Raw genomic sequence first — 25,329 nt, 5'->3', positions numbered from 1 at the left:
TACAAACTTTATCAAAGTCTTCCTCTTGAACCACTTGTTTCTTAAAGTGGTTCCGGATTAAGGCGCAGGTTGAACCAGATGCTGGGTTCCGGTTGCCCTCGCCTCTTTGAGTGTGTTTTTAAGAATTGGCTTCTGCAAGAAGAAACTCTGTACAACGGAGGTGTACCCTAACGGTGACACTGTGTGGCGTTAACCAGAGGACCACCGCATGAGGAAACACGTGAAACACACTAACCCCCAACCATCCACACGCACACCACAACAACAGACTGGTATTTAACCATCTATTGTATTTGCACAGCATTTATCTATTGCACAATAACCCTACCTGTGGCTGCTATCACTACCACTTGATCACCCTACACTTCACACTTTATTACACCTCATTACTTTTTATCATTATTGATGCTGCTACTTACTTATTATAATTTTTTTACTTTGTTTCTTTTCATATGGTTTCTTATCTTTATTTATTTTATCTTGTACCGTTGCTGCCATGTGAATGTTGAGGAACCAAGCCCAAGAATTTTACTCTTATGTACTGTACAATAAGATGTAATAAAAGTGATTCTGATTCTGATGGACAGAGAGAGACAGCGAGGATCCAACGTCTGCCTCTGTGCGTCTCTGTCCTCCAGGCCTCCAGCGGTCGAGAGCCAGAGGGTGAACAAGACGGTGCAGGGCTGCTGTGAGGGCTGGGGTGGTCCTCACTGTTCCCAGGGTAAGGTGCCTCCACTCGGGGTGCAGCAGGCCTGACTGTACGTTGGACGCGGTAATGTGTGGCGCAAAGGGAAAGTGTGGTCGGCCGTTTGAATGGACCGCCCTCATACGTTGAGCCCCTGCAGATTCCTGTTCCATTTTAAACGTTTACGTCGTCAGCCACCGGCCACCAAGAAGCCTCCTGTCCTCTCCTCCCTGCAGGGACGGGGGTACGCGGCCACTGCTTCTCCACCTGGAGTTGTGAGGACTTCCCAGGGGTCCACAACTCGTCGCTGATGTCCATGGAGCAGTGCTGTGGGGGCTCCTGGGCTCTGAGCTGGCGCAACGCCTCAGACGCCGCCTGTCTGTCATGTACCTACACCCTCCTGCCGGGTCGGTGAACACAGTCACACACACACACACACACACACACACACACGTGCACGGCTCATTCATACACACACACATGCACGCACACACACACATGCACGCATGCATGCATCCACGCACACATGCCTAGCCCTAACACACACACAGCTCATTAGAAAGTAAAAGCATTTCTGGGGGTTTGGCTGAATGTGGGAAATATTTTGTAAATGAATGTTGACCGATGAACTGCACATTGTCTTTAGAGTCTGTATCCTGCCTCCCACCTTAAGCTATCGATGATGATGTCTAACCCTTAACAAAAATATGTATTAAAAATCAAGGTTTGTGCTGCCGTTAAATAAAATGTCAAGGATCCTTACATTTGAGTTCTGATGGCATAATCCGCTGATCAAAAGGTTTATTGGAACCTATTGAGCAATGTGGAGATAAAAAAGAAGTCTACGTCATAAGGTGCCTGTGGGAAAGATCCTGGCATGACTTCAAGTGATTTATCTCACCGTCCTCAACGCTCATTACCAGGACTGCAGCCAAAGTCCAACTTGCTCCAAGCCGAAGCGCTAATAATCCTTTGACTTGACCGGCCAAGCCCCCCAAAGGTCAAGAAAAGAGAGCAAGGAGTAAATCTTGAGAAGGAACGCAGAGTGGGGGATCCCTCCTTCCAGGGAGGGTGCAATGGGTGCAATGGGTGCCATTATTTACACACATATACAATACATGCAGGCAAAACGGTTTAAATCCAATCCACCCAATCACGTCCAAGAGGCTTTGAAGTGACCCAGGGAGAATCAACCTCCCCTCTGTGTCTCCCCCTGGTCTCCCCAGACTCCCAGTCCTCCCTGCTGGTGCGGGGGGGGCTGCTCGGCAGCACCAGGGACCCCCAGGGGTCCGCCACCTGTGTGACCTGGGGCGGGGCCCACTTCCGCTCCTTCGACAGGAAGCACTTTCACTTCCAGGGCAGCTGCACCTACGTGCTGGCGGCCTCCACCGATGGCACCTGGGCTGTCTACGTCAGCACCATCTGCGAGGGCGGAGGAGACTGCAGTAAGGTGAGGGGGCGTTCGTCACCTAAGGGTGAGGCGACTGCAGTAAGGTGAGCGGGCGTTCGTCACCTAAGGGCGGAGAGGACTGCAGTAAAGTAAGGAACCGTTCATCACCTTAAGGGCTGATTATGGTCCCATGTTCACGCAACGCAAGGGGGTTACGGAGCCCTTAAGTCCCTGCTCTAATACACATCCACCACACTGTGAACCTCTAATCCACATCCACCACAATGAGAACCTCTAATCCACCTCCACCACGCTGTGAACCTCTAATCCACATCCACCATGATGTGAGACTCTAATCCACATCCAACACGTTGTGAAGCTCTAATCCATATACACCATGCTGTGAAGCTCTAATCCACATCCAGCACGCTGTGAATCTCTAATCCACATCCAGCACGCTGTGAAGCTCTAATCGGCATCCAGCACGCTGTGAAGCTCTAATCCACATCCAGCACGCTGTGAAGCTCTAATCCACATCCACCACGATGTGAAGCTCTAATCCACATCCAGCATGCTGTGAAGCTCTAATCCACATCCACCTCGGTGTGAAGCACTAATCCACATCCACCACGCTGTGAATCTCTAATCCACATCCACCACGATATGAAGCTCTAATCCACATCCAGCACGCTGTGAAGCTCTAATCCACATCCACCACGATGTGAAGCTCTAATCCACATCCAGCATGCTGTGAAGCTCTAATCCACATCCAGCACGCTGTGAAGCTCTAATCCACATCCAGCACGCTGTGAAGCTCTAATCCACATCCCCCATAATGTGAAGCACTGATCCACATACACCAAGATATGAAGCTCTAATCCACCTCGACCGCGATGTGAAGCTCTAATCCACATCCACCAAACTGTGAAGCTCTAATCCACATCCAACACGTTGTGAGGCTCTAATCCATATACACCACGATGTGAAGCTCTAATCCACCTCCATGTATGGAGCTACAGGCTCTCCGGATGATGCTTGGTTTGGACCTGGTGTCCGTCCGCCTCCGGAATTTAACCCTCAACAACGTCCAGGTCGACCAGGGGGAACCCTTCTTCCAAAATGGTGGGGAATGTGCTGTTGGAAATGTCTTATGATAACCGAAAGCAGATTTAAGTCACTCAAGATTTTCGTTTTTGTCCTGATTTAGGAGTCAGTGTCCATTGGCTGGGGGACTTTGTGTTTGTGGAGAGCGGCCTGGGGGTCAGGGTGAAGTTTGATCTGAACAACACGGTATACCTGACGGTGACCGCTGAGCACATGGCCACCACTAGGGGGCTCTGTGGGCTCTACAACAACAACGCTGATGGTGAGAGTTGCGCGAAACACTCTACTCTCCATCTTGTCTCGAAATATTAAACACTTACCTCTTGAATCACACATTCTTTTCTCAACCATATTTAAATAGCTTGCCTCCAAATTTGGCGCAAAACTGCAGATGCTCCCTGTTCACCTGTTCATGAATAAAACTCTCTAACTTTGTACTATGTAAATCCCCCCCACACACAGACGACTTCCGCACCATGGCCGGAACGCTGTCCCAGTACGCTGCAAGCTTTGGAAACTCATGGAAGGTTCCGGACCCGCAGAACCAGGTGATCGCCGTGGCCACCGGCACAGAAGAACCCTTCGTGTTGTTTCTGCTCATAGGAAGCTGAGGAGCATATTAACACAGATAAGAAGGAGGGTTTGGACGGCCATCGCTGACGTAGCGGACGCAGAGAGGACCGCCTCTTTGAGGAGTTCTCTCTCCTGATTGGATGGAAGTGGGAACTGGATACCATACAATTTAAATTATTTTTTATTGCAGCGCAGAGGGACTTGTTGAACCATGTTACTGAAGCTATTTAACACTAACAAATTTATACTGATTTTGCTGACAGCGCCTTAACAAAGATTGAACCAGCTACTGAGTATGATGTCATCGGAGTGTGTCCGCTGACCTCTGACCCCTCTGACCTCTGACCCCCAGGGCTGCAGCGACGCGGCCGAGCTGGGCCACAGCTGTGACCTCACGGGGGATGCCGCTCTGCGCAGGCAGGCGGAGGCTGAGTGCCAGCGCCTGATGGAGAGCCCCTTCTCCCAGTGCCACCAGCGGGTCAGTCCATCTCCCGGGACCTGGGGGGGGGTCACTACTTAGACAGACCCAAGGCCAGACTTTCAGCAGCGAGGAGGCTGAATAGGGAGAGAATAGAGGTCACATGGGGGTGCATGGCTGTCCCACTTCAGCTGGAAGAGGGAACTCGATGTGCACCTTTTCCAGGATGCAGCGGACACTTCCTGGGTCAGTGTAGGATTTCCCATGAGGCAGTGGGGCACAAGGCCCATGTTGATTGTCGCCTTTTAAATGAACAAATTCAATTATGTGTCATTGTATGAATAAGTGAATTTGTCTTTGTATTCCTTTGAGCAGGAATACAATGCTTGTATTCCTGGTCAAAGGAGCTCAGTTTAATGTTTGCTTACTTGACCTTTTACTGTTGGTAAGCAGTATTCATTTAGTAGACATCCAATTTCTGTTGACCCCAGATCTCCCCTTACTACTAGCTAGAGTAGAATTCCTGTTAAACAGTAGATAACGGGAGTGGTTGTTGTGGGGTTGAATGATGTCCATGTATCTCGATGAAGCCTTTAACACTTGAAAGATAAATGTTGTCTTATCGCTGTCGTTATCGGCGTTATCGGTGATTCCATTGTATTGCTTCTTGGAGAATGATTGGTAGAAGTCTGCTGTAAAGTTTTCATAGATTTATCCGTCTGTCTGTCCGTCCATCTGCCTGTTTGTTGTTGTATCCTGATCTCGGCCATGAAGCATGAAACTAATGCTGTCTTATCTCTGCTGTTCGCTTATTCTACCGCCTTTGGATAATGTTTGGTACAACTCTGCTTCTAAATGTTATAAATGTCGCATCCATCTATCTGTCTGTCTGTCTTTCTCTCTGTCTGTCCATCCATCTGTCTGTCAAATTGAACTTCATCCATCACCCTGATGTCATTCTTCTTACACAATGTCTGCCCTCCATATGTTTGTAATGGGGGTGGGACAGGAAGTGGATTAGCCTCACGTGTCTGTGTAGCGGGGGCGGGACAGGAAGTGGATTTGCCTCATGTGTCTGTGTAGCGGGGGCGGGACAGGAAGTGGATTTGTCTCAATGTGTCTGTGTAGCAGAGGCGGGACAGGAAGTGGATTCGGTTCATGTGTCTGTCTAGCGTTGGCGGGACAGGAAGTGCATTTGGCTCATGCGTCTGTAGCGGGGGGCGGGGCAGGACGTGGATTTGTCCGCAGGGAGACAGCCTGCTTGTGTTTTTCCCCAGGTGGATCCGGCGGTCTACCTGGACACCTGCCTGTACCTGTACTGCAGCGTGGCCCCCCGGGGCCGGCCCGCCGCCGTGTGCGACACCCTGGCCAGCTACGCCCGCGAGTGTGCCCAGCAGCACCTGGTCACCCTCTGGAGGACGGCCGCCCTGTGTGGTGGGTACCGCTCGCCCGGCCTGGGGGAGCCGCTGAGCCCTCCCTGTTTCCACAGGCTGCTGGTGCTCTCAGCATGGGGTCCAATCCCGAGCATCACTCAACACGCATCGCCAACCTCAGTACGAGGTCGCCCCTCCCTCAGAGCTCCCATCATGTGTGACATCATGTGTGACATCATGTGTGAGATCGTGTTTCACATCATGTGTGACATGTGTGACATAATGTGTGACATCATGTGGGGCATCATGTGTGACATGTGTGACATCATGTGTGACATCATGTGGGGCATCATGTGTGACATCATGTGTGACATCATGTGGGGCATCATGTGTGACATCATGTGTGACATCATGTGTGACATCATGTGGGGCATCATGTGGGGCATCATATGTGACATCATGCGTGACATCATGTGTGACATCATGTGTGACATCATGCGTGACATCATGCGTGACATCATGCGTGACATCATGCGTGACATCATGCGTGACATCATGTCCTTTCCACTTTCAGTTCTCCTCAACACACGGGTCTGTCTATGTTTGACACCCCCATCCCCCCCCCAAGGCCCCCAGTGTCCGAGGGGCCCGGTGCTTCAGACCGTCTGACTGTGACCTTTGCCCCCAGGTCGGGTGTGTCCCAGGGGCCAGGTGTTCTCGGACTGCGTCTCCTCCTGCCCCCCCAGCTGCGCGGCCCCCCAGCCCCCCGGCCACGCGGCCGCCCTGGGCCAGTGCCGGGGGGAGTGCGTGGGGGGGTGCGAGTGCCCCCCGGGGCTCTACCTCCACCAGGGCCTCTGCATGAGGAGGGCCGACTGCCCCTGCTTCCACAGAAGACTCACCTACCAGCCGGGGGCCACCATCCAGAAGCAGTGCAACACCTGGTGGGTCTGGGGGGGGGGGGGGGGGGGTGTGTGAGGAGGGTGTGTGTGTGTGTGGTGTGTCCACGTGTGTTTGTCTGTGTGTGTTTGTGTGTGCGTGTGTGTCTGAGCGTGTGTTTTTGTGTGTGTGTGTATATTTGTGCATGTGCGTGTCCGCCTGTTCGTGTTTGTGTGTGTGTCTCTGTGGCGTGTGTGTGTGTGTATGTGTGTGTCCGCGAATGTGTGAGCTATAGAATGATTGGTCCATCCGTCCATGGCCGATGCATTTCGTTTGTTACAGTGGATGTCCACTTGGTTGTTTACCTTGTGATGCCCCCCCCCCCCCCTCCCCCCCCCCCCCCCCCCCATGCCCGTCTCCCAGTGTGTGTAAGAACGGCCAGTGGCTGTGTACTGGGGAGCGCTGCGCTGCCCAGTGCATGCTGATGGGGGCGCTGCAGGTCACCACCTTTGACAGGAAGAGGTATTCCCTTCAGGGCGGAGCCTGCTCCTTCACTGCTGTGGAGGTGAGACTCAGCGAGGCGTAGAGACACCGTGAGGTGGGGTCACATGTACCCACTGATGTGGTCCATAGTCCACCCAACCGACTCCAATGGAAACCCGCTTTAATTTTAATGCACGTTTATGCACTTTTTTCAGTTTATCAGGATATTTTGCATGATACATTTGTTGATGCGTATGTGTATGTGTGTGTGTGTGTGTGTGTGTGTGTGTGTGTGTTATATGTATGTGTGTGTGTTTGTGCATCTTTGTGTGTATGTGTGCGTGTGTGCGGGCCCGTCTGTGTGTGTGTGTGTGTGTGTGTGTGTGCGTGTGTGCGTATGTGTGTGTGTGCGCGCTCTCCCAGGACTTCGTGGACAGGAAGCTGGCGGTCAGCCTGCGGTGTGGAGACTGTGACTCGTGGATGGGGGGAGGAAGAGGAAGAGGAGGAGGAGGAGGAGGGGGGCAGGGCTGTCTGAAGGAGCTGTCCGTCACAGCTCTCCGGACCACAGTCACCATCACGGACACTGGTGAGCAGGACTGGACCCACTGGTCTGGACCCACTGGCCTCCTCAGCATCTAACCTCTCTCAGGCCCGGTCTGTTACACACAGCGATACGTGAACTGTGTGATCCAGCTCTAAAACATGGAGGGCTGAGCTTCAGAACTTTGACTATAATACAATACAACTTTATTAGGGGTTGAGCACATGCACAAGCGAGGCAAAAACAATGTAGTGGAGACAACACTCACCATACAAACCCTTTCAGATGCAGAAGGCAGTCAGACCGGTCCTCGAGGAACCAGTCAGGTCAAGTGGGGGTGAAGGCAGAAGCACTTTGTCACCGTAAAGCCTTCTGCAGGGCTTCAAAGGGCCGGGGGTATTGAGGAAACAGGCCCCGGCCCCCGCCTCCTGTGATAAGGAGTGAGGCCGTGCCAGGGAAGCAGATAGCAGAGTAAATACAGGGAATAGAAGAGGCTGTAAAGTTCAACTCCCAGTAACGCGAGGCAGAAGGGCAATGATTAAATGATTAGACGTTGGTCGGTTCCCGAGGGACTGTTCCTCCCGGTGCATCCTGGTCTGGGGAACACAGGGGCCCAGGTGTGAGGAGGTCTTTGCTCATGTAGAGGTGGAAGAAAATACATTTCACCGCTGCGCTGTGCCGCTGTGCCGTCAGGTACCGGTGAGCTGATGGAGCATTACGTTTGCATCAACATTTATCGCATCAGCGGACGCTTTTATCCAAAGCGACTTACAGACGGTGCACAGAAACATTGACACACCGACGCCAGGGGTCTTGCTCAGGGACACCTCGACGCTCTAGCTAGGAGGCGCCGGGGATCGAACCGGCAACCTTCCGGTTACAAGTCGACCTCTTGGGCTAAGCCCGACCAGTTAGCACTCGGATTGGACAGACAACACCACCTCTCCCCAGAGCGGATGAGGTCCTCTGAGGGCCGTCCGGGTTCAACGTGTCGCGTGATGTGCTCCCAGGCTCGGTGACGCTGAACGGGCAGAGGGAGGCGCTGCCGCTGGTCACGGCCGACCTGGTGGTGCGCCGGGCCTCCTCCTCCTTCCTCATGGTGCAGACCTTCGGGGCCCAGCTGCTGTGGCACCTGGACGGACCGCTGGCCCTCATCACCCTGCAGCCCGGCTTCGCCCACAAGGTCTGCACGCACGCACGCGCACGCGCGTACACACACACACACACACAGGGGGAGGGGTCCACCAACACACACAGGGGGACTGGTCCAGACACACACACAGGGGGACGGGTCCACACACACACACACACACACACACACACACACACACACACACACACACACACACACACACACACACACACACACACACACACACACACACACACAGGGGGAAGGGTCCACACACACAAACACACACACGCACGCATGCACGCACGCACGCATGCACACACTCGCGCACACACACAGACACACGCACACACAGGGGGACAGGTCCACACAAACACACACACACACACAAACACACACACACACACACACACACAGACACACACACACACACACACACACACACACACACACAGACACACACACACACACACACACACACACACACACACACACACACACACACACACACACACACACACACACACACACACACACACACACACACACACAGGGGGCTGGGTGCAGACTGGTGGCAGACGGTCCCCTCTATACGAGTGGCCCCAGACCGAACCCCCTCTCCTCTCTCTCCTCCCCAGGTGCGCGGCCTGTGTGGCACCCTGACCTGGGACCAGCACGACGACTTCACCACCCCCGAGGGCGACGTGGAGGCCAGCGTGTCGGCGTTCGCCGCCAAGTTCACGGCGCAGCGCTGCGACCTGCCGCCGGGGGGGGGCCCCGCGGCCCCCGACCCCTGCACCACCTACGCCCAGAGGAGGCCCCACGCAGACGCCCTGTGCTCCGTCATCCACAGCCCCGTCTTCCAGGTCCGTGGTCGGGGCGCGCGGGGGGGGGGGGGGGGGGGGGGGGGGGGGGGGGGGGGGGGTCACTGAACAGAGGAGTCATGGGCTGAATCCGAATACTCATACTTGACTGCTATATAGTACGCATTTTGTAGCACGCCACAAATATAGCGCGTCCGGATGCTCAGTACGCATTGTGCAGTACGGGAAACGTTTCCGAATGCGTGCTACCGCCGCAGTACACAACGGTAGGTCACTACGCTATCCCACAATGCAACCGGAGTCTGGTAACCAACGAAGAAGAGATGGCTGACCCGACACCACCAGAAAGACGTCGTAGAAAGCGGCGAAAAAAAGAGACATTAAAAAGAGTAAAAAAGTAGAGTAAGTAACTAAGTAAAAATAGACATTTTTAATTTAATAGCAACGATGACAAGACGGCATCTGAGGGGAGATACGTCATCTCCAAACATCCGGTGGAGTTTCGGCGGTGTTTGGAGGCGTTCTACGCATAGCTGTAGACTGTAGTACGGTCAAGTAGTAGAGACTGAAAAGAAATAGTATGTACTAAGTATTCGGATACAGCCATGGTCTCATGGGGGTCTTCTCCATTGGGGGGCCTAACGGGAGTAGATGATTGACAAGAGGAGTGATGGTAACTTGGGGGCCTTCTCCCTGGGGTGCCTGCAGGCGTGTCATGACGTGGTGGAGCGGGAGCCGTACCTGCGGCTCTGCCAGACGGAGGTGTGCGGCTGTGAGCAGCAGGGGGCGTGTCACTGCACGGTCCTCACTGCCTACGCCCGCCACTGCGCCCAGGAGGGCGTGGCCATCCCCTGGCGCAACCACACCTTCTGTCGTAAGCGGGCCCGCTGTGCACCGAGGTCAGATCCGCTTTGAGCTGAGAGGATTTGAGATAGAAGAATACCAAGAATTGCAGCGACGAGAATCCTTACATTTAGCCAACATCTGTAGAAGTCCCATAATCAAATCTGCAAGACGGAACCAGATGATCTGCATACATTCTCATTTTTGTATTTTGTTTTCTTCCTCTCCTCTCCCTTCCTTTCCTTTCCTCTCCTCCCCTCTCCCTTCCTCTCCTCTCCTCCCCTCTCCTATCCTCTCCCTTCCTCTCCTACCCTCTCCCTTCCTCTCCTCTCCTCTCCCTTCCTCTCCTCTCCTCTCCCTTCCTCTCCTCTCCCTTCCTCTCCTCTCCCTTTCTCTCCTCTTCTCTCATCTCCTCTCCTCTCCACTGCCTTCCTCTCCCCACCTCTATTTCTCTCACCCTATTCTAACCTCCTCTCCTCCTGTCCCCTCTTCTATCCCTCTCTCCTCTCTCCCCCTCCTCCCCTCTCCTCTCCTCTCCTCCTCTCTTCTTTCTTCTTTTTCTTTTTATTTATTATACAGGAAAGGATTAAAAGTAACAAAGTTACAATTTAAAACGGGCCTGTCTCAGTAAAATAGCTGATTTCCAGCAGGTTCCTGTTCTGCAGCACATGTAACATGTAACAGGGACAAAGGCACATCACACGTCACATTTACATACAACACATAACAGGGACATAGCACGTCAGACATCAGTAGAACAATCATATAGACAGCAGACTGAGCACAGACAATGATTTATATTTCAGTGTTCGCAAGTGTATGTGGTGAGGAGTAACAGTTTATAAGCTTTTTTGACCTGTGTGATGGATTGTAATACTCTAATGTGATGGGGAATGCCATTCCAGACTTTGGTGAAAGTATGGATGAAGGACCTCTGCCCATAGCCGTTATTGTATGCGGGCACTGGGTGGAGGGCCATGGAGACAGATCTAGTGACTCGCTCTTGGGGCATGTTATGTGTTGGTAAGAGGGAGATGAGTGTTTGTGAGTGTTTGTTTTTGCTGTGTTGGAGTTGAAAATAAAATGTGATAGCATGACAGAGCGTGTGATTTAGTGCGTGCAGTGCAGTGGTGTGTCCATTTTGGAAGATTGCTGTGGATCTTTAAAGCTCGGTTGTATAGCCGTGCGATGGGTTCAGTATCTTCCTTGGTGGTGAGAGACCATATTGGTAAACAGTAGGAAATGGTTGAGAATACAATCGCATGCAGGTAGGTTTTGGAAACAGTCGAGGAAAAGTATGGTCTAATCTCTCCTCTCCCCTCTCCCTCTCCCCCACCTCCCCAATCCCCTCTCTCCCCATCCTCTCCCCTCTCCCCTCTCCCCTCTCCCCTCTCCCCTCTCTCCTCTCCCCTCTCCCTCTCCCCCACCTCCCCAATCCCCTCTCTCCCCATCCTCTCCCCTCTCCCCTCTCCCCTCTCCCCTCTCCCCTCTCCCCCTCCCCCCTCTCCCCACTCCCCTTCCTGCCCTCTCTCCAGCCGTGCGGTGTTCCGGGGGCCAGGAGTACCAGGAGTGTGGCCGGGCGTGTGGCGGCTCGTGTTCGGACCTGCAGCGGGGCTGGAGCTGTGATGAAGAGGAGGATGATGACGGCGGTGGCGGTGGCGGCGGTAGAGGAGGCGGGCGCACCACCCAGAGCTGTGTGCCGGGGTGCCAGTGTCCCCCGGGCCTGGCTGAGGACCCCTTGGGCCAGTGCGTGCCCCTCGCCATGTGCCCCTGTGTGCAGGGAGACAGGACCCTCCAGCCCGGCGCCACCGTCCAAATCAACTGCAACACCTGGTATGTGCGTCCGTGCGCGTGATGCTGAGGAGAAGCTCTCAGGAGAAGCCTGCCTCGTGTGACCTACATGATGGCTTGGTCCAGGTTATCGGGTGGGGCGATGTTCATGATCTTTGGGCGGTTAAACTGTTCCTGAACTTGTAACAGCTCCCAAGAATCGAAGCTCCCAAGAAATGAACTAACCCCCACCTGGAAGAGTCGGCCCCAGTAGAAACGGTCCCTCAAGGTTACCTCAAGAGTCAAGATTGCTTATAACTCACTTTATTTGGAAAAGGTTTGTTCTAGTCTCTCTGAAGCAAAATGAGGGGAATTGTTGAGGGAGTGATACGTGGAGATGATTTAGTGAGTGATGAATGGCTTGCTGTATTATCTGGATGCCTCCCTAGGCTCCGGATCCCTCCCTAGGATGAGGAAGAAGCCTCTCTAATTGCCAAGGACATATTTGGCCTGTTGGTATGAATGCGGTGGATTGTTTATGTGACTGTGGGCGAGGTCAGAGGTGTTGTGGAACTGTAGTTAACGGGATTGATGAACAGTCAATCTCATTCTAAGTCCATTGGCGCTTGCACAGTGCAAAGCATGCCCCTGATATGACCTTAGAGTTGTTTGTTTTATTGTTTAAATGACTTTACAGCGTTTGACCGTTTAGCTCACCTCAGTAGAGCATTATGCAGGTGAACTGAAATAGCACGTAGCTCGCTCTGCAGCAATGTTGAATTCTGTGTCCCATGCCATGGTATGAAAATGAATTCAACATTTCTTATCAGGGCATGTTTCTCCATATACCGGGTCCTTAAAGCTAATTCAGATCAGTCCCCGAACAGATCATCACACCAGCTGCAGGAGTATTATGCAGCAATTTACAGTGTCTGAGAATCTTCATGTCTTATCAAGGGGATTTCTTATTTGCAGGTTGCAGCCCCATCGCAGATGATGTGTTTTCATTAATTAAACTGCAGTCATTGCTAAAACACACAGGTGGGTTTATCAATGACCAATGAAGTACGGAGTTCGAGGGGATCACTGGCCATCCTCAGTAGGATTACATCTCCTGGAAACAGTCTTCAGAGCTCTGATTCAAGCTGAGGAGGGTAAACTGGGGTAGGGGAGTGAGACGCAGTGGGTAGGGTTTAGGGGTCCAACAAGCCAAAAGACATGGAGGCAGACTTCAACCATGTGCTGTTCTCAATCAACTCTTTCCCGGGCCAGAGCGGTCCTTGTCCAAATTCTTTCAACTGGCTCTCCTCTCGATTGAGATATACTTGTGCGATCAATATCAAAGCCAATTGCTCAATCTAAAAAGCTATTGAACAAAAAAATTGCAATACTTATTACTTGCACCAATATATTGCTCAATATATCAATAAATGGATGTCAAGAGATATTGCGTTAATAATTAGTGACATGCTTTGTCTTCCATGACCCCATGGAGTCCATGGTGGTTTGAGAGCTCTGATGAAATCTCTCTATGTTCCTGCTGCCTCCCATCACAGGATAGGTCGATTTCGTCATATCTCTTCACCGCAAGACAGCTTCACTCAGCCACTGACCTCTGCTTTTCTTCCCTACTCATTAACTTGACTTTAACCACAATTGCCAAGTACTTAAAGAGATACTTCACCGGTGGGAATATGAAGGATTTATGAATTAAATAATTCAATGTATTATAAATGTGAAAAAAAAATTGAAATTGGTTCATCCTAGTCTTAAAAAAGGCAGAAAGAGTGTTTTCATGGTCTCTCTGGCTCAAAGTAAGAAAACCTCCAACTACCACAGTGCATTGCGCTCGCTGCCCCGCCCACCTGTCGGTCTCCCGTACGCGAGCTCCCGCCCCCTCTCATTCCTTATTGGTGGAAAAATTTGCCACCAAAAGTGTGTTGTAGTCCTCGGCCCTTCTAGCGGGACAAGAGGTTTCTCCCGAAATGACGTCAAACGCGTCATTTGACGTCATTTCGGGAGAAAATTAGATGAGGAAAAAATGGGCCAAGGGGAGACTGGTTTAGACTGATATTTATTTATGTATTTATTTATATTACAATAGCGATTTTATAATGATAGAACGCCGGTTCTAAATGGGTGAAGTATCCCTTTAAGCCTGCTGTCTGTATAGTGTGAAAGTGTGTGTGTGTGTGTGTGTGTGTGTGTGTGTGTGTGTGTGTGTGTGTGTGTGTGTGTGTGTGTGTGTGTGTGTGTGTGTGTGTGTGTGTGTGTGTGTGTGTGTGTGTGTGTGTGACAGTGTGTGTGTGACAGTGTGAGAGAGAATCTGTGTGTCACTTGATGTATTGCCCTCAGTAAATATCTGCTGACATCACAGTCTGAATTCATCGGCTTCCTTTGATAGAGCTGTAATCCGTTGATCATTCACACATTATACATTTGTTGCTTAACATTTTGGCTCTGGTCTCTGTGAATTGACGTGGGTGCCAAACTTTCTCAGGCTTTTTGACTACGGCTGATAGGCCAAAGGTCAACCTTTCTATGCCCTTAACACCAAGGATAACGTTGGGGACCTGCCTGGTCCTGCCTTAACCCCCAGGCTCCCACTAAACCCCCAGGCTTCCACTAAACCCCCAGGCTTCCACTAAACCAGGCCTACGACATAGTTCCTTTATTCGCCAGTCTTGCTGCTCTTCCAGTTCCTATTTAATTGGGATTGTGTGGAGACTGAAGCTACGATTGTGAGCCAGTTGGCATTCTGCTTCCTGCACGGTTAAACGGAGCTGAGAACACATAGTCCTCTAAAACAGTGTTTCCCAAGCTGTTTTTCCCATTTCACAATAGGCCTTATTTATAAAATCGTGAGAAGAACAAATTTGTGCATAAGTTAACATTCCTGAAAATTTCACTGCCAATTCCGCATCCCCTTATATATGAACTTAAACCAGCCATTTTGAAGAGATGAATCATAACTTTGATTTATGCACTTGTTACTGAAAACATAATACACGTATTAAATACTTTATAATGAGACCAAAGAAAGGTATTTAGGCAGAGTTAATTGTTTTTGTTTTTATTTCAGTGTTCTTTTATCAGTAAAACGAACACAATGTACATTAGCCTTTCAACTAGATTCAATATTATAAGTAAAATTATCAGAACAATACAAACATCCAGTACTATCAAAAACATGCTTCTTGTTGAAACTTTTTAAAATGTTAATGTCAATTATTATTATTTTTTATGTGGGTCACGTCTTTTGGAAAGGCTGGTCTAGATGTACTGTGTAAACTTCGGTTTACAAGGGGATAGGGCAATACCTTTTAATTGCAGTAGATAGAACTTTAGCAGCCATCGTATCGCCTTCCTCATTTCTACTCATGCTTATCTCTCCCAGCGGTGAGGCCTTGATCTGGGACTGAGTGTTTCCGCCGCTCTCTCTCTCTCTCTCTCTCTCTCTCTCTCTCTCTCTCTCTCTCCCTCCGTGCGTCCGCAGCGTGTGCGAGCTGGGCCGTCTGAACTGCACCTCGCGGCGCTGCGAGGAGCTGAACCAGTGCCCCGGCTCCCTGGTCTACTCCCCGCGCTCCTGCCTGCTCAGCTGCTCCAGCCTGGACCCCCCCGGCCAGCAGCAGGGGGGCCCGGCCCGGCCCGGCTGCCTGGAGCCCCTGGCGGGGTGCGTGTGTCCCCAGGGGGCCGTGCTGCTGGTGGGTCTGCTCACCAGGAACAGCTCTAGCGTCTTCAGCATCTAGGGGGGGGGGGCGCGATTCTATTGGGGGGGTTTGGGTTAGGGGCGGGGTTTCTGTTCAGGCCTCCGCTCTCCTGCACACGGCCTTCCTCTGGCCAATTAGATCGAGGGCTGGGGCCAGAATGTTTGATTAACGTTACCTGGCAACTCAAAACCACCATGAACTACTAATGCATGTGGTACCATGCGTTCAACTCATAGAGGGCTACGTGAGTTAGGTTGTTTCCTAGGTTTTTAATACTTGCATGTGCATTTAAGTCAAGATTTAGACCAGTATTGATACTATGGAACCCACAGCATCCCTTTTCATCTAGAATAAGTAGTTTTAGCGTTTTTGTTGCAACCTTTGAATGCACACTACTACCCAGGGGAACAAATGGAGTGGTGGTATCAAAACTCTGTGTCTGAAGGCTGGGGGGGGGGGGGGCGGGGTGGCACAGTGCGGTGCGAGGGGGGAAAAGGTGTTGACGTGAGGTTCATATCGTTGTCCGTGTCGTGTTTCCCATCCCCAGGGCGACCGCTGCGTCCCGCCCGAGGACTGTCCCTGTCACCATAACGGACGCCTCTACTTCACCAACGACACCCATCACCAAGGACTGCAACACCTGGTACACCCTCCTGTGTTTCACCGGCCGAGATGTCTGGGCTAACCCTACACCCTGTACCGTGCACACGGCAGCTATCCCTGAGATACTAGAAGGCCCCTCAGGAATAGAACATCGGACCGTCCGGGAATCGTTCTCCCTAATTCTTTGTCTTTACTAGTACCACTAAACAAGACTGGAGGCTCCTACCCCGACCTAAACATACCCGCTCGCTTCCTGTCTCCTCTTTCCCTCCCCCAGTGTGTGTAGAAGACCGCCGCTGGCTCCTGCGGCCAGGCGGTGTGCGGGGGTGTGTGCGTTGCCACGGGCGACCCCCACTACGTGACTTTCGACGGCCGCTGCTTCTCCTTCCTGGGCGACTGCCAGTACGTGCTGGCGCGGGAGACGGACGGCCTGTTCAGCGTGACGGCGGAGAACGTGCCCTGTGGCAGCACGGGGGTCACCTGCACCAAGTCGGTCACCCTCAGCCTGGGGAACACCGTCATCCACCTGCTGAGAGGTAGGACCCCCTAGACCTGCTGAGAGGTAGGACCCCCTAGACCGGGACCCCCCTAGGCCTGCTGAGAGGTAGGACCCCCTAGACCTGCTGAGAGGTAGGACCCCCCCTAGACCTGCTGAGAGGTAGGACCCCCCCTAGACCTGCTGAGAGGTAGGACCCCCCCCTAGACCTGCTGAGAGGTAGGACCCCCCTAGACCTGCTGAGAGGTAGGACCCCCCTAGACCTGCTGAGAGGTAGGACCCCCTAGACCTGCTGAGAGGTAGGACCCCCTAGACCTGCTGAGAGGTAGGACCCCCTAGACCTGCTGTGAGGTAGGACCCCCCTAGACCTGCTAAGAGGTAGGACCCCCTAGACCTGCTGAGAGGTAGGACCCCCTAGACCGGGACCCCCCTAGACCTGCTGTGAGGTAGGACCCCCCTAGACCTGCTGAGAGGTAGGACCCCCCCTAGACCTGCCGAGAGGTAGGACCCCCCCTAGACCTGCTGAGAGGTAGGACCCCCTAGACCTGCTGAGAGGTAGGACCCCCTAGACCGGGACCCCCCTAGACCTGCTGAGAGGTAGGACCCCCTAGGCCTGCTGAGAGGTAGGACCCCCTAGACCGGGACCCCCCTAGACCTGCTGAGAGGTAGGACCCCCCCCTAGACCTGCTGAGAGGTAGGATCCCCTAGACCTGCTCAGCGGTAGGACCCCCTAGACCTGCTCAGCGGTAAGACCCCTGTAGAACCAGAAAGCAGACCTCAGATTAGTATCTCACGTCTGATGGCATTGAGCCCAGGTCTGGCAGCTGCTGAGTGCAACCAATGGGAGGAGAGCATTCAGTCCTCATTTATAACCGTTGCGTACGCACAAAACGGGGCTGAAATTGGCGTGCAAGTGACTTTCCACGCCAAGGTTGTGATCTATAAAAAAACAACTTGACAGGAAAATGTGCGCAGCCCTAAGCAAACTCTGACCCATGCGTACGCCTGGTTTGGAGGAAAAGGAGGATTGGCGACACAGACGGTGTGGTGGTGAACTGAGGTCAGACCGAAGAATTGTAGAGTGAGAAGAACGATTATGTTTTATCATCACCCATCATAAATTTAATTTCAGCCCGTATCATGCGTTAAATCCTAATCAGAATAATTTAAATCAACTGCGTTATTTCTCAGTTATAACTCCAGAAACATCTCTTTAGAATAGAAATGAAAAAAAAATCTCTATATTTAATCCCGTCACTCCATACTGTCCACTGACGGCGCGACTGCATGGAATAAAGCATCTGTTCAACATGTGTCAATAACATAATATCTTTATGTGACACTGTAAACACATAACCAAACGTCAATTAAATCCCAAGTGTGGGAAACCAAGCCACCAAACACACATTTTACGTGGGTGATTACAAACTGATTATCCAAGGTGTTCTCGGTCAGTCTTATTACTGTAACCCTATAAATACAGAGCTGAGCGCCGTGGTAATGCTGCACCGTATGGCACTTCTGGCGGACCATGCAAATGGCAGGATTCGGAGGGAGAGGGTTTTTAGGGACTATAACGATTTATTGGTAGGCTACATAAAAATATGTAACTATGTCGCTTTTTTGCTTTTCTCAGTACTTCTGCCATTGTTTCCGACAAGACATAATACTTGCATCTGAGTCTGTTTTATATGCAGATCGAATTCATGAGGTCATTTGCATTGACCATTTATGGTTAAAAAGGGGCGTGTACAGGGCGGAACGTGAGGCTGATTCAGCTGCTCACACTTTTAGGCACTCAGGGTTTTATAAATCAGAATATTTTTTGGCGCAGGCTAAACTTGGCTTCTTGGCGTACGCGCATTTTTAGTAACGATCCCAGGCACAGTTTTATCAATGAGACCCCTGAGCTTTAGTTTATGGAACCAAAAACGCATTCTGCTCGGGTCAGTTTCAGATGTGTAGATGATTGAATAGCACACAAAGGCACACATTTTCCAGCACAGATGCGATGAATACTTATTTTGGCTGTTTGGCCTAGCCTCAGGAGACAGGCAGATGATCAAGGCTAAGCTCTGTAATAAATCTCAGCGGGGCCCTGCCTGGGCCCATGCATACCACCCCCTTTAAAGAGCTCTCTGAACAGATCTGATCCACACAATAACATCCAATAACTGAGCGCTTCTCTGTCCTCTGAGAAGCGCTTTCCGTGCAAACGTCTGTTCATCTTTCGCCACGGTTGGGATGTTTTGATCGCTCCAATGATCTCCAAACTTTCCTCTTGAGCTGCCATTATTTGAGTTCTGCAAATCGTGTCTCTTCTTGCATGCTGATGAACTGACTGAAACTGAAGTGAATGAACTGACTGAAATGAAGGCATATGATAAAAGAAACATTTTCTCTCTCTCTCTCTCTCTCTCTCTCTCTCTCTCTCTCTCTCTCTCTCTCTCTCTCCCTCCCCTCTCTCTCTCTCTCTCCCTCTCTCTCTCTCTCTCTCTCTCTCTCTCTCTCTCTCTCTCTCTCTCTCTCTCTCTCTCTCTCTCTCTCTCTCTCTCCCTCCCCTCTCTCTCTCTCTCTCTCTCTCTCTCTCTCTCTCTCTCTCTCTCTCTCCCTCCCCCTCTCTCTCCTCCCCCCCTCCCTCTCTCCAGGTAAAGCGGTGACGGTGAACGGCATGCCAGTGACCCTGCCTCGGTCCTACAGTGGCAGCGGTCTGACCCTGGAGCGTGTGGGGCTGTTCGTCTCGCTGTCCTCCCGTCTGGGGGTCACGCTGCTCTGGGACGGAGGTCAGCCACTCACCCTGGCACGCAGCACACAATGCCTCTCTTGACACCCCGACCACATCAGACCGAAACGCTGGTCAACAAACGCTCACAGCTCATCCCTAGGCGCCCACTAGACAGTGTGCCCTCAACAGGATGTGACATCACCGTGCATTACTTAGACCGATGTCAGTTTTTCTCTAGCCAAGACGTTTCTCTCTTTGTCTTTTTGCATTGCATTAACACACTTCAATATACTCGTACTGGCACTGGGCCACTTTATAATTCATACTGTCGATACTGTTTGCCCTGTTTGGTCTGTTTGTCATTGCTATAGCATTTACTTTAGCATCTCTTGTTGTTGTCCTTGGCACCGTGGTGTTGTATTCTTATTGTATTGTATTACACCCATTGTCGTCCACTGCTGCTGGGATTGATAAAGTTGTGTCTCTCCGTTGACCCTGGTGCCTCGCCCCTGGTTCCCCCTCCAGGCATGCGTGTGTACGTGCGCCTGGCGGCCCGCCTGCGGGGCCGGGTCGGGGGGCTCTGCGGGAACTTTGACGGGGACACGGAGAACGACTTCACCACCAGGCAAGGCATCATGGAGTCCACCGCCGAGCTGTTCGGAAACTCCTGGAAGGTCAGCCCCTCCTGCCCGGACGTGGCGGACCAGGACCTCCGGGACCCCTGCGCTGTGGGTACACACACACACACACACACACACACACACACACACACACACACACACACACACACACACACACACACACACACACACACACACACACACACACACACACACACACACACACACACACACACACGCACAGGCACGCTCGTACGCACACAACAAGCACACGAGCTGAATAGCGCCCGCCCCATACACCCCATTCACCTCTATATATTCTGGTCACAACTCACTGCCCTGTGGTTAACCATCTCACTAACTCCCTAACTAACAGACTGACCGACTGACTGACTGACTGACTGACTGACTGACTGACTGACTGACTGACTGACTGACTGACTGACTGACTGACTGACTGACTGACTGATAGTTCCTGCGAACCAAGTGGCAAACTGACCAACTGAGTGGCTGAATTGTATCAGGGCATGATCCAGATGTGTTACCTGTACCAGGGAGTGATCCAGGTGTGTGACTTGTATAATGGAGTGATCCAGATGTGTGACTAGTAACAGGGAGTGATCCAGATGTGTGACCTGTATCGGGGAGTGATCCAGATGTGTGACCCGTACCAGGGAATGATCCAGATGTGTGACCTGTATCGGGGAGTGATCCAGATGTGTGACTAGTACCAGGGAGTGATCCAGATGTGTGACTAGTACCAGGGAGTGATCCAGATGTGTGACCTGTATGAGGGAGTGATCCAGATGTGTGACCTGTACTAGGGAGTGATCCAGATGTGTGACCTGTACCAGGGATTGATCCAGATGTGTGACTAGTACCAGGGAGTGATCCAGATGTGTGACTAGTACCAGGGAGTGATCCAGATGTGTGACCTGTATGAGGGAGTGATCCAGATGTGTGACCTGTACCAGGGAGTGATCCAGATGTGTGACCTGTATCAGGGATTGATCCAGATGTGTGACTAGTACCAGGGAGTAATCCAGATGTGTGACCCGTATCAGGGAGTGGTCCAGATGTGTGACCCGTACCAGGGAGTGATCCTGATGTGTGACCCGTACCAGGGAGTGGTCCAGATGTGTGATCTGTATGAGGGAGTGATCCAGATGTGTGACCCCTCCCAGCTGAACCCCCACAGGGTGCCGTGGGCCAGGAGGCGCTGTGGCCTGCTGACCCAGGAGCTGTTCTCCCCCTGCCACCCTGAGGTGCCCTTCCAGCAGTACTACGACTGGTGTGTCTTTGACGCCTGTGGGTGAGTGGCAACCAGTCCTTTGGCCTTCTCCTTTGCTCCTTCCCAGTCAAACCATGCTGTGTTGGCCAGCCGACTTTGAACTGAACACATACAGCCAATAACGTTATAACTGCCAATAACGTAATGATTTAAATGTTATAAATCGTAAAGAATAATCGTAAAGAATAATCCGAGATGCAATCGTAAATGCATTCACCACAAATTGTGTTGACAATATGCCGAAGCGCACTGCGTCATAGCTCTGTACTACCGCGAGCGCTCCAAAGCAATTTATATGTCCTATGCATCTCAGATTATTCTAAGCAATGCATGCATGCAGACTTAACATATGCTAAACTAAAATGCAAAAATATAAAATGCAATTAATCAATCACTATAATAAGCAATCACTAAATATGTATCTAAATAATATAATATCTAAATCTGAGTAAATTACAACATGGAAAATGGCACTAACTAAAAAAGACAATCAGGGATACACACAGTGTTTCCTCCATGCCTGTGCAGATTATTTTCATGTTTTATTTAGCTTTTTGTAAGCGTCAATACATTCACCACAAATTGCGTCGACAATATGCCGAAATGAATTCAATGAATTCAACACAATGTCCAGAGGTATAACAAAGTACAACGATAAACATATCAGCTATGAGTGAATGTAAGTGTCACAACACCAAGCCCAAGATACCTCAGGGTTCCATCTTGGGCTTGGTGTTGTCACATTGAAGCCAAAAAGTGTGGTGTGAGAGACGTTTGAATGTGTTCAGACATGTTGCTTCTCTATCGAAGTCGATGAGAAGCACATACGCCATCCGTCCCTAGCGACAGATACTCTGTACCTGCAAAAACAGAAATTCATGATATGAATGCAGATTGTTATCTGAAACACCACTGTTATGTCTTCTTCACTAAATGGCTGTTTTTAAGTATTGGGCTTGAGAGTAAAGTCTCAAGCTTGATAGTAAAACGCTTAAATCATTCTATATCCCTGCAAAGTAGCAATACGTTTAAAGTTGCGTTGTTGTTTGGAATAACAATGCAACAAACAAACAACGCATACAATGATAATTTATCAAAGCTTAAATCTGACACACACACACACCCACACACACCCCCCCCCCCCCCCCCCCCACACACACACACACACACACACACACACACACACACACACGCATGCACACAACATTAGGTCTTGTTTAAGCTCAGAACAAGCAGCTCCCGGTAGGTCTTCGAGAAGTTGAGCAATTTGTTCAATGTAATTCCATCTTTGGCTCGGTGTTGTTTAGGCTTTAGATGGTGATACTGGGAAATATGATATATTACTAATGGCTAACTTAAGTGACCTATTGTCGCATTGAAGCCAAAAAGTGTGGTGTGAGAGACGTTTGAATGTGTTCAGACATGTTGCTTCTCCACCGAAGTCGATGAGTAGCACATTACGCCATCCGTCCCTATCAACAGATACTCTGTACCTACAAAAACAGAAATTCATGATATAAATGCAGATTGATATCTGAAAAACCAGTTATCTCTTCTACACTAAATGGCAGATTTTTATCCCAGAGTGATACACACAGTGTTTCCTCCATGCCTGTGCAGATTATTTTCCTGTCTTATTTAGCCTTTTGTAATCGTAAATACATTCACCACAAATTGCGTCGACAATATGCCGAAATGAATTCAATGAATTCAATTCAACACAATGTCCAGAGGTATAACAAAGTACAACGATAAACATATCAGCTGTGAGTGAATGTAAGTGTCTTAACATGTGGGGATACCTCAGGGTTCCATCTTGGGCTCGGTGTTGTTTAGGCTTTATATGGTGATACTGGGAAATATGAAATATTACTAATGGCTAACTTAAATGACCTATTGTCACATTGAAGCCAAAAAGTGTGGTGTGAGAGACGTTTGAATGTGTTCAGACATGTTGCTTCTCTATCGAAGTCGATGAGAAGCACGTACGCCATCCGTCCCTAGCGACAGATACTCTGTACCTGCAAAAACAGAAATTCATGATATGAATGCAGATTGATATCTGAAACACCACTGTTATGTCTTCTTCACTAAATGACTGTTTTTAAGTATTGGGCTTGAGAGTGATTGCTTATAATAAGCAATCACTAAATATGTATCTAAATAATATAATATCTAAATCTGAGTAAATTACAACATGGAAAATGGCACTAACTAAAAAAGACAATCAGGGATACACACAGTGTTTCCTCCATGCCTGTGCAGATTATTTTCATGTTTTATTTAGCTTTTTGTAAGCGTAAATACATTCACCACAAATTGCGTCGACAATATGCCGAAATGAATTCAATGAATTCAACACAATGTCCAGAGGTATAACAAAGTACAACGATAAACATATCAGCTATGAGTAAATGTAAGTGTCACAACACCAAGCCCAAGATACCTCAGGGTTCCATCTTGGGCTTGGTGTTGTCACATTGAAGCCAAAAAGTGTGGTGTGAGAGACGTTTGAATGTGTTCAGACATGTTGCTTCTCCACCGAAGTCGATGATCCCTGCAAAGCAGCAATATGTTTAAAGTTGCGTTGTTGTTTGGAATAACAATGCAACAAACAAAAAACGCATGCAATGATCATTTATCGAAGCTCAAATCTGACACACACACACACGCACACACACACACACACACACACACACACACACACACACACGCACACCACACACACACACACACACACGCACACGCACACCACACACCACACACCACACACCACACACACACACACACACACACGCATGCACACAACATTAGGTCTTGTTTACTCTCAGAACAAGCAGCTCCCGGTAGGTCTTCGAGAAGTTGAGCAATTTGTTCAATGTAATTCCATCTTTGGCTCGGTGTTGTTTAGGCTTTATATGGTGATACTGGGAAATATGATATATTACTAATGGCTAACTTAAGTGACCTATTGTCGCATTGAAGCCAAAAAGTGTGGTGTGAGAGACGTTTGAATGTGTTCAGACATGTTGCTTCTCCACCGAAGTCGATGAGTAGCACATTACGCCATCCGTCCCTATCAACAGATACTCTGTACCTACAAAAACAGAAATTCATGATATAAATGCAGATTGATATCTGAAAAACCAGTTATCTCTTCTACACTAAATGGCAGATTTTTATCCCAGAGTGATACACACAGTGTTTCCTCCATGCCTGTGCAGATTATTTTCCTGTCTTATTTAGCCTTTTGTAATCGTAAATACATTCACCACAAATTGCGTCGACAATATGCCGAAATGAATTCAATGAATTCAATTCAACACAATGTCCAGAGGTATAACAAAGTACAACGATAAACATATCAGCTGTGAGTGAATGTAAGTGTCTTAACATGTGGGGATACCTCAGGGTTCCATCTTGGGCTCGGTGTTGTTTAGGCTTTATATGGTGATACTGGGAAATATGAAATATTACTAATGGCTAACTTAAATGACCTATTGTCACATTGAAGCCAAAAAGTGTGGTGTGAGAGACGTTTGAATGTGTTCAGACATGTTGCTTCTCTATCGAAGTCGATGAGAAGCACGTACGCCATCCGTCCCTAGCGACAGATACTCTGTACCTGCAAAAACAGAAATTCATGATATGAATGCAGATTGATATCTGAAACACCACTGTTATGTCTTCTTCACTAAATGACTGTTTTTAAGTATTGGGCTTGAGAGTGATTGCTTATAATAAGCAATCACTAAATATGTATCTAAATAATATAATATCTAAATCTGAGTAAATTACAACATGGAAAATGGCACTAACTAAAAAAGACAATCAGGGATACACACAGTGTTTCCTCCATGCCTGTGCAGATT

At 49.9% G+C, this 25,329-nt stretch overlaps 1 protein-coding gene across 1 annotated transcript in view; it reads left to right on the top strand.

Annotated features, from left to right (window-relative positions):
- Positions 1-25,329, top strand: part of sspo (SCO-spondin) — a 90,774-nt gene that overhangs the window by 1,237 nt on the left and 64,208 nt on the right. The window contains 23 exon segments of the mRNA XM_060045785.1: positions 639-721; positions 922-1,092; positions 1,912-2,135; positions 3,095-3,197; positions 3,283-3,441; positions 3,642-3,727; positions 4,105-4,230; positions 5,448-5,604; positions 6,232-6,484; positions 6,843-6,984; positions 7,326-7,488; positions 8,454-8,626; positions 9,214-9,441; positions 10,108-10,273; positions 11,778-12,075; positions 15,509-15,716; positions 16,270-16,341; positions 16,343-16,365; positions 16,603-16,609; positions 16,612-16,861; positions 19,470-19,604; positions 20,072-20,274; positions 21,351-21,478. Coding sequence (XP_059901768.1) covers positions 639-721; positions 922-1,092; positions 1,912-2,135; positions 3,095-3,197; positions 3,283-3,441; positions 3,642-3,727; positions 4,105-4,230; positions 5,448-5,604; positions 6,232-6,484; positions 6,843-6,984; positions 7,326-7,488; positions 8,454-8,626; positions 9,214-9,441; positions 10,108-10,273; positions 11,778-12,075; positions 15,509-15,716; positions 16,270-16,341; positions 16,343-16,365; positions 16,603-16,609; positions 16,612-16,861; positions 19,470-19,604; positions 20,072-20,274; positions 21,351-21,478 — 3,558 coding nt within the window.

The sequence above is a fragment of the Gadus macrocephalus genome, chromosome 23 (assembly GCF_031168955.1).
Source record: "Gadus macrocephalus chromosome 23, ASM3116895v1".
Lineage (NCBI taxonomy): Eukaryota > Metazoa > Chordata > Actinopteri > Gadiformes > Gadidae > Gadus > Gadus macrocephalus.
Note: the sequence above shows the minus strand (reverse complement) of the source record. Positions and strands in the feature narration are given on the sequence as shown.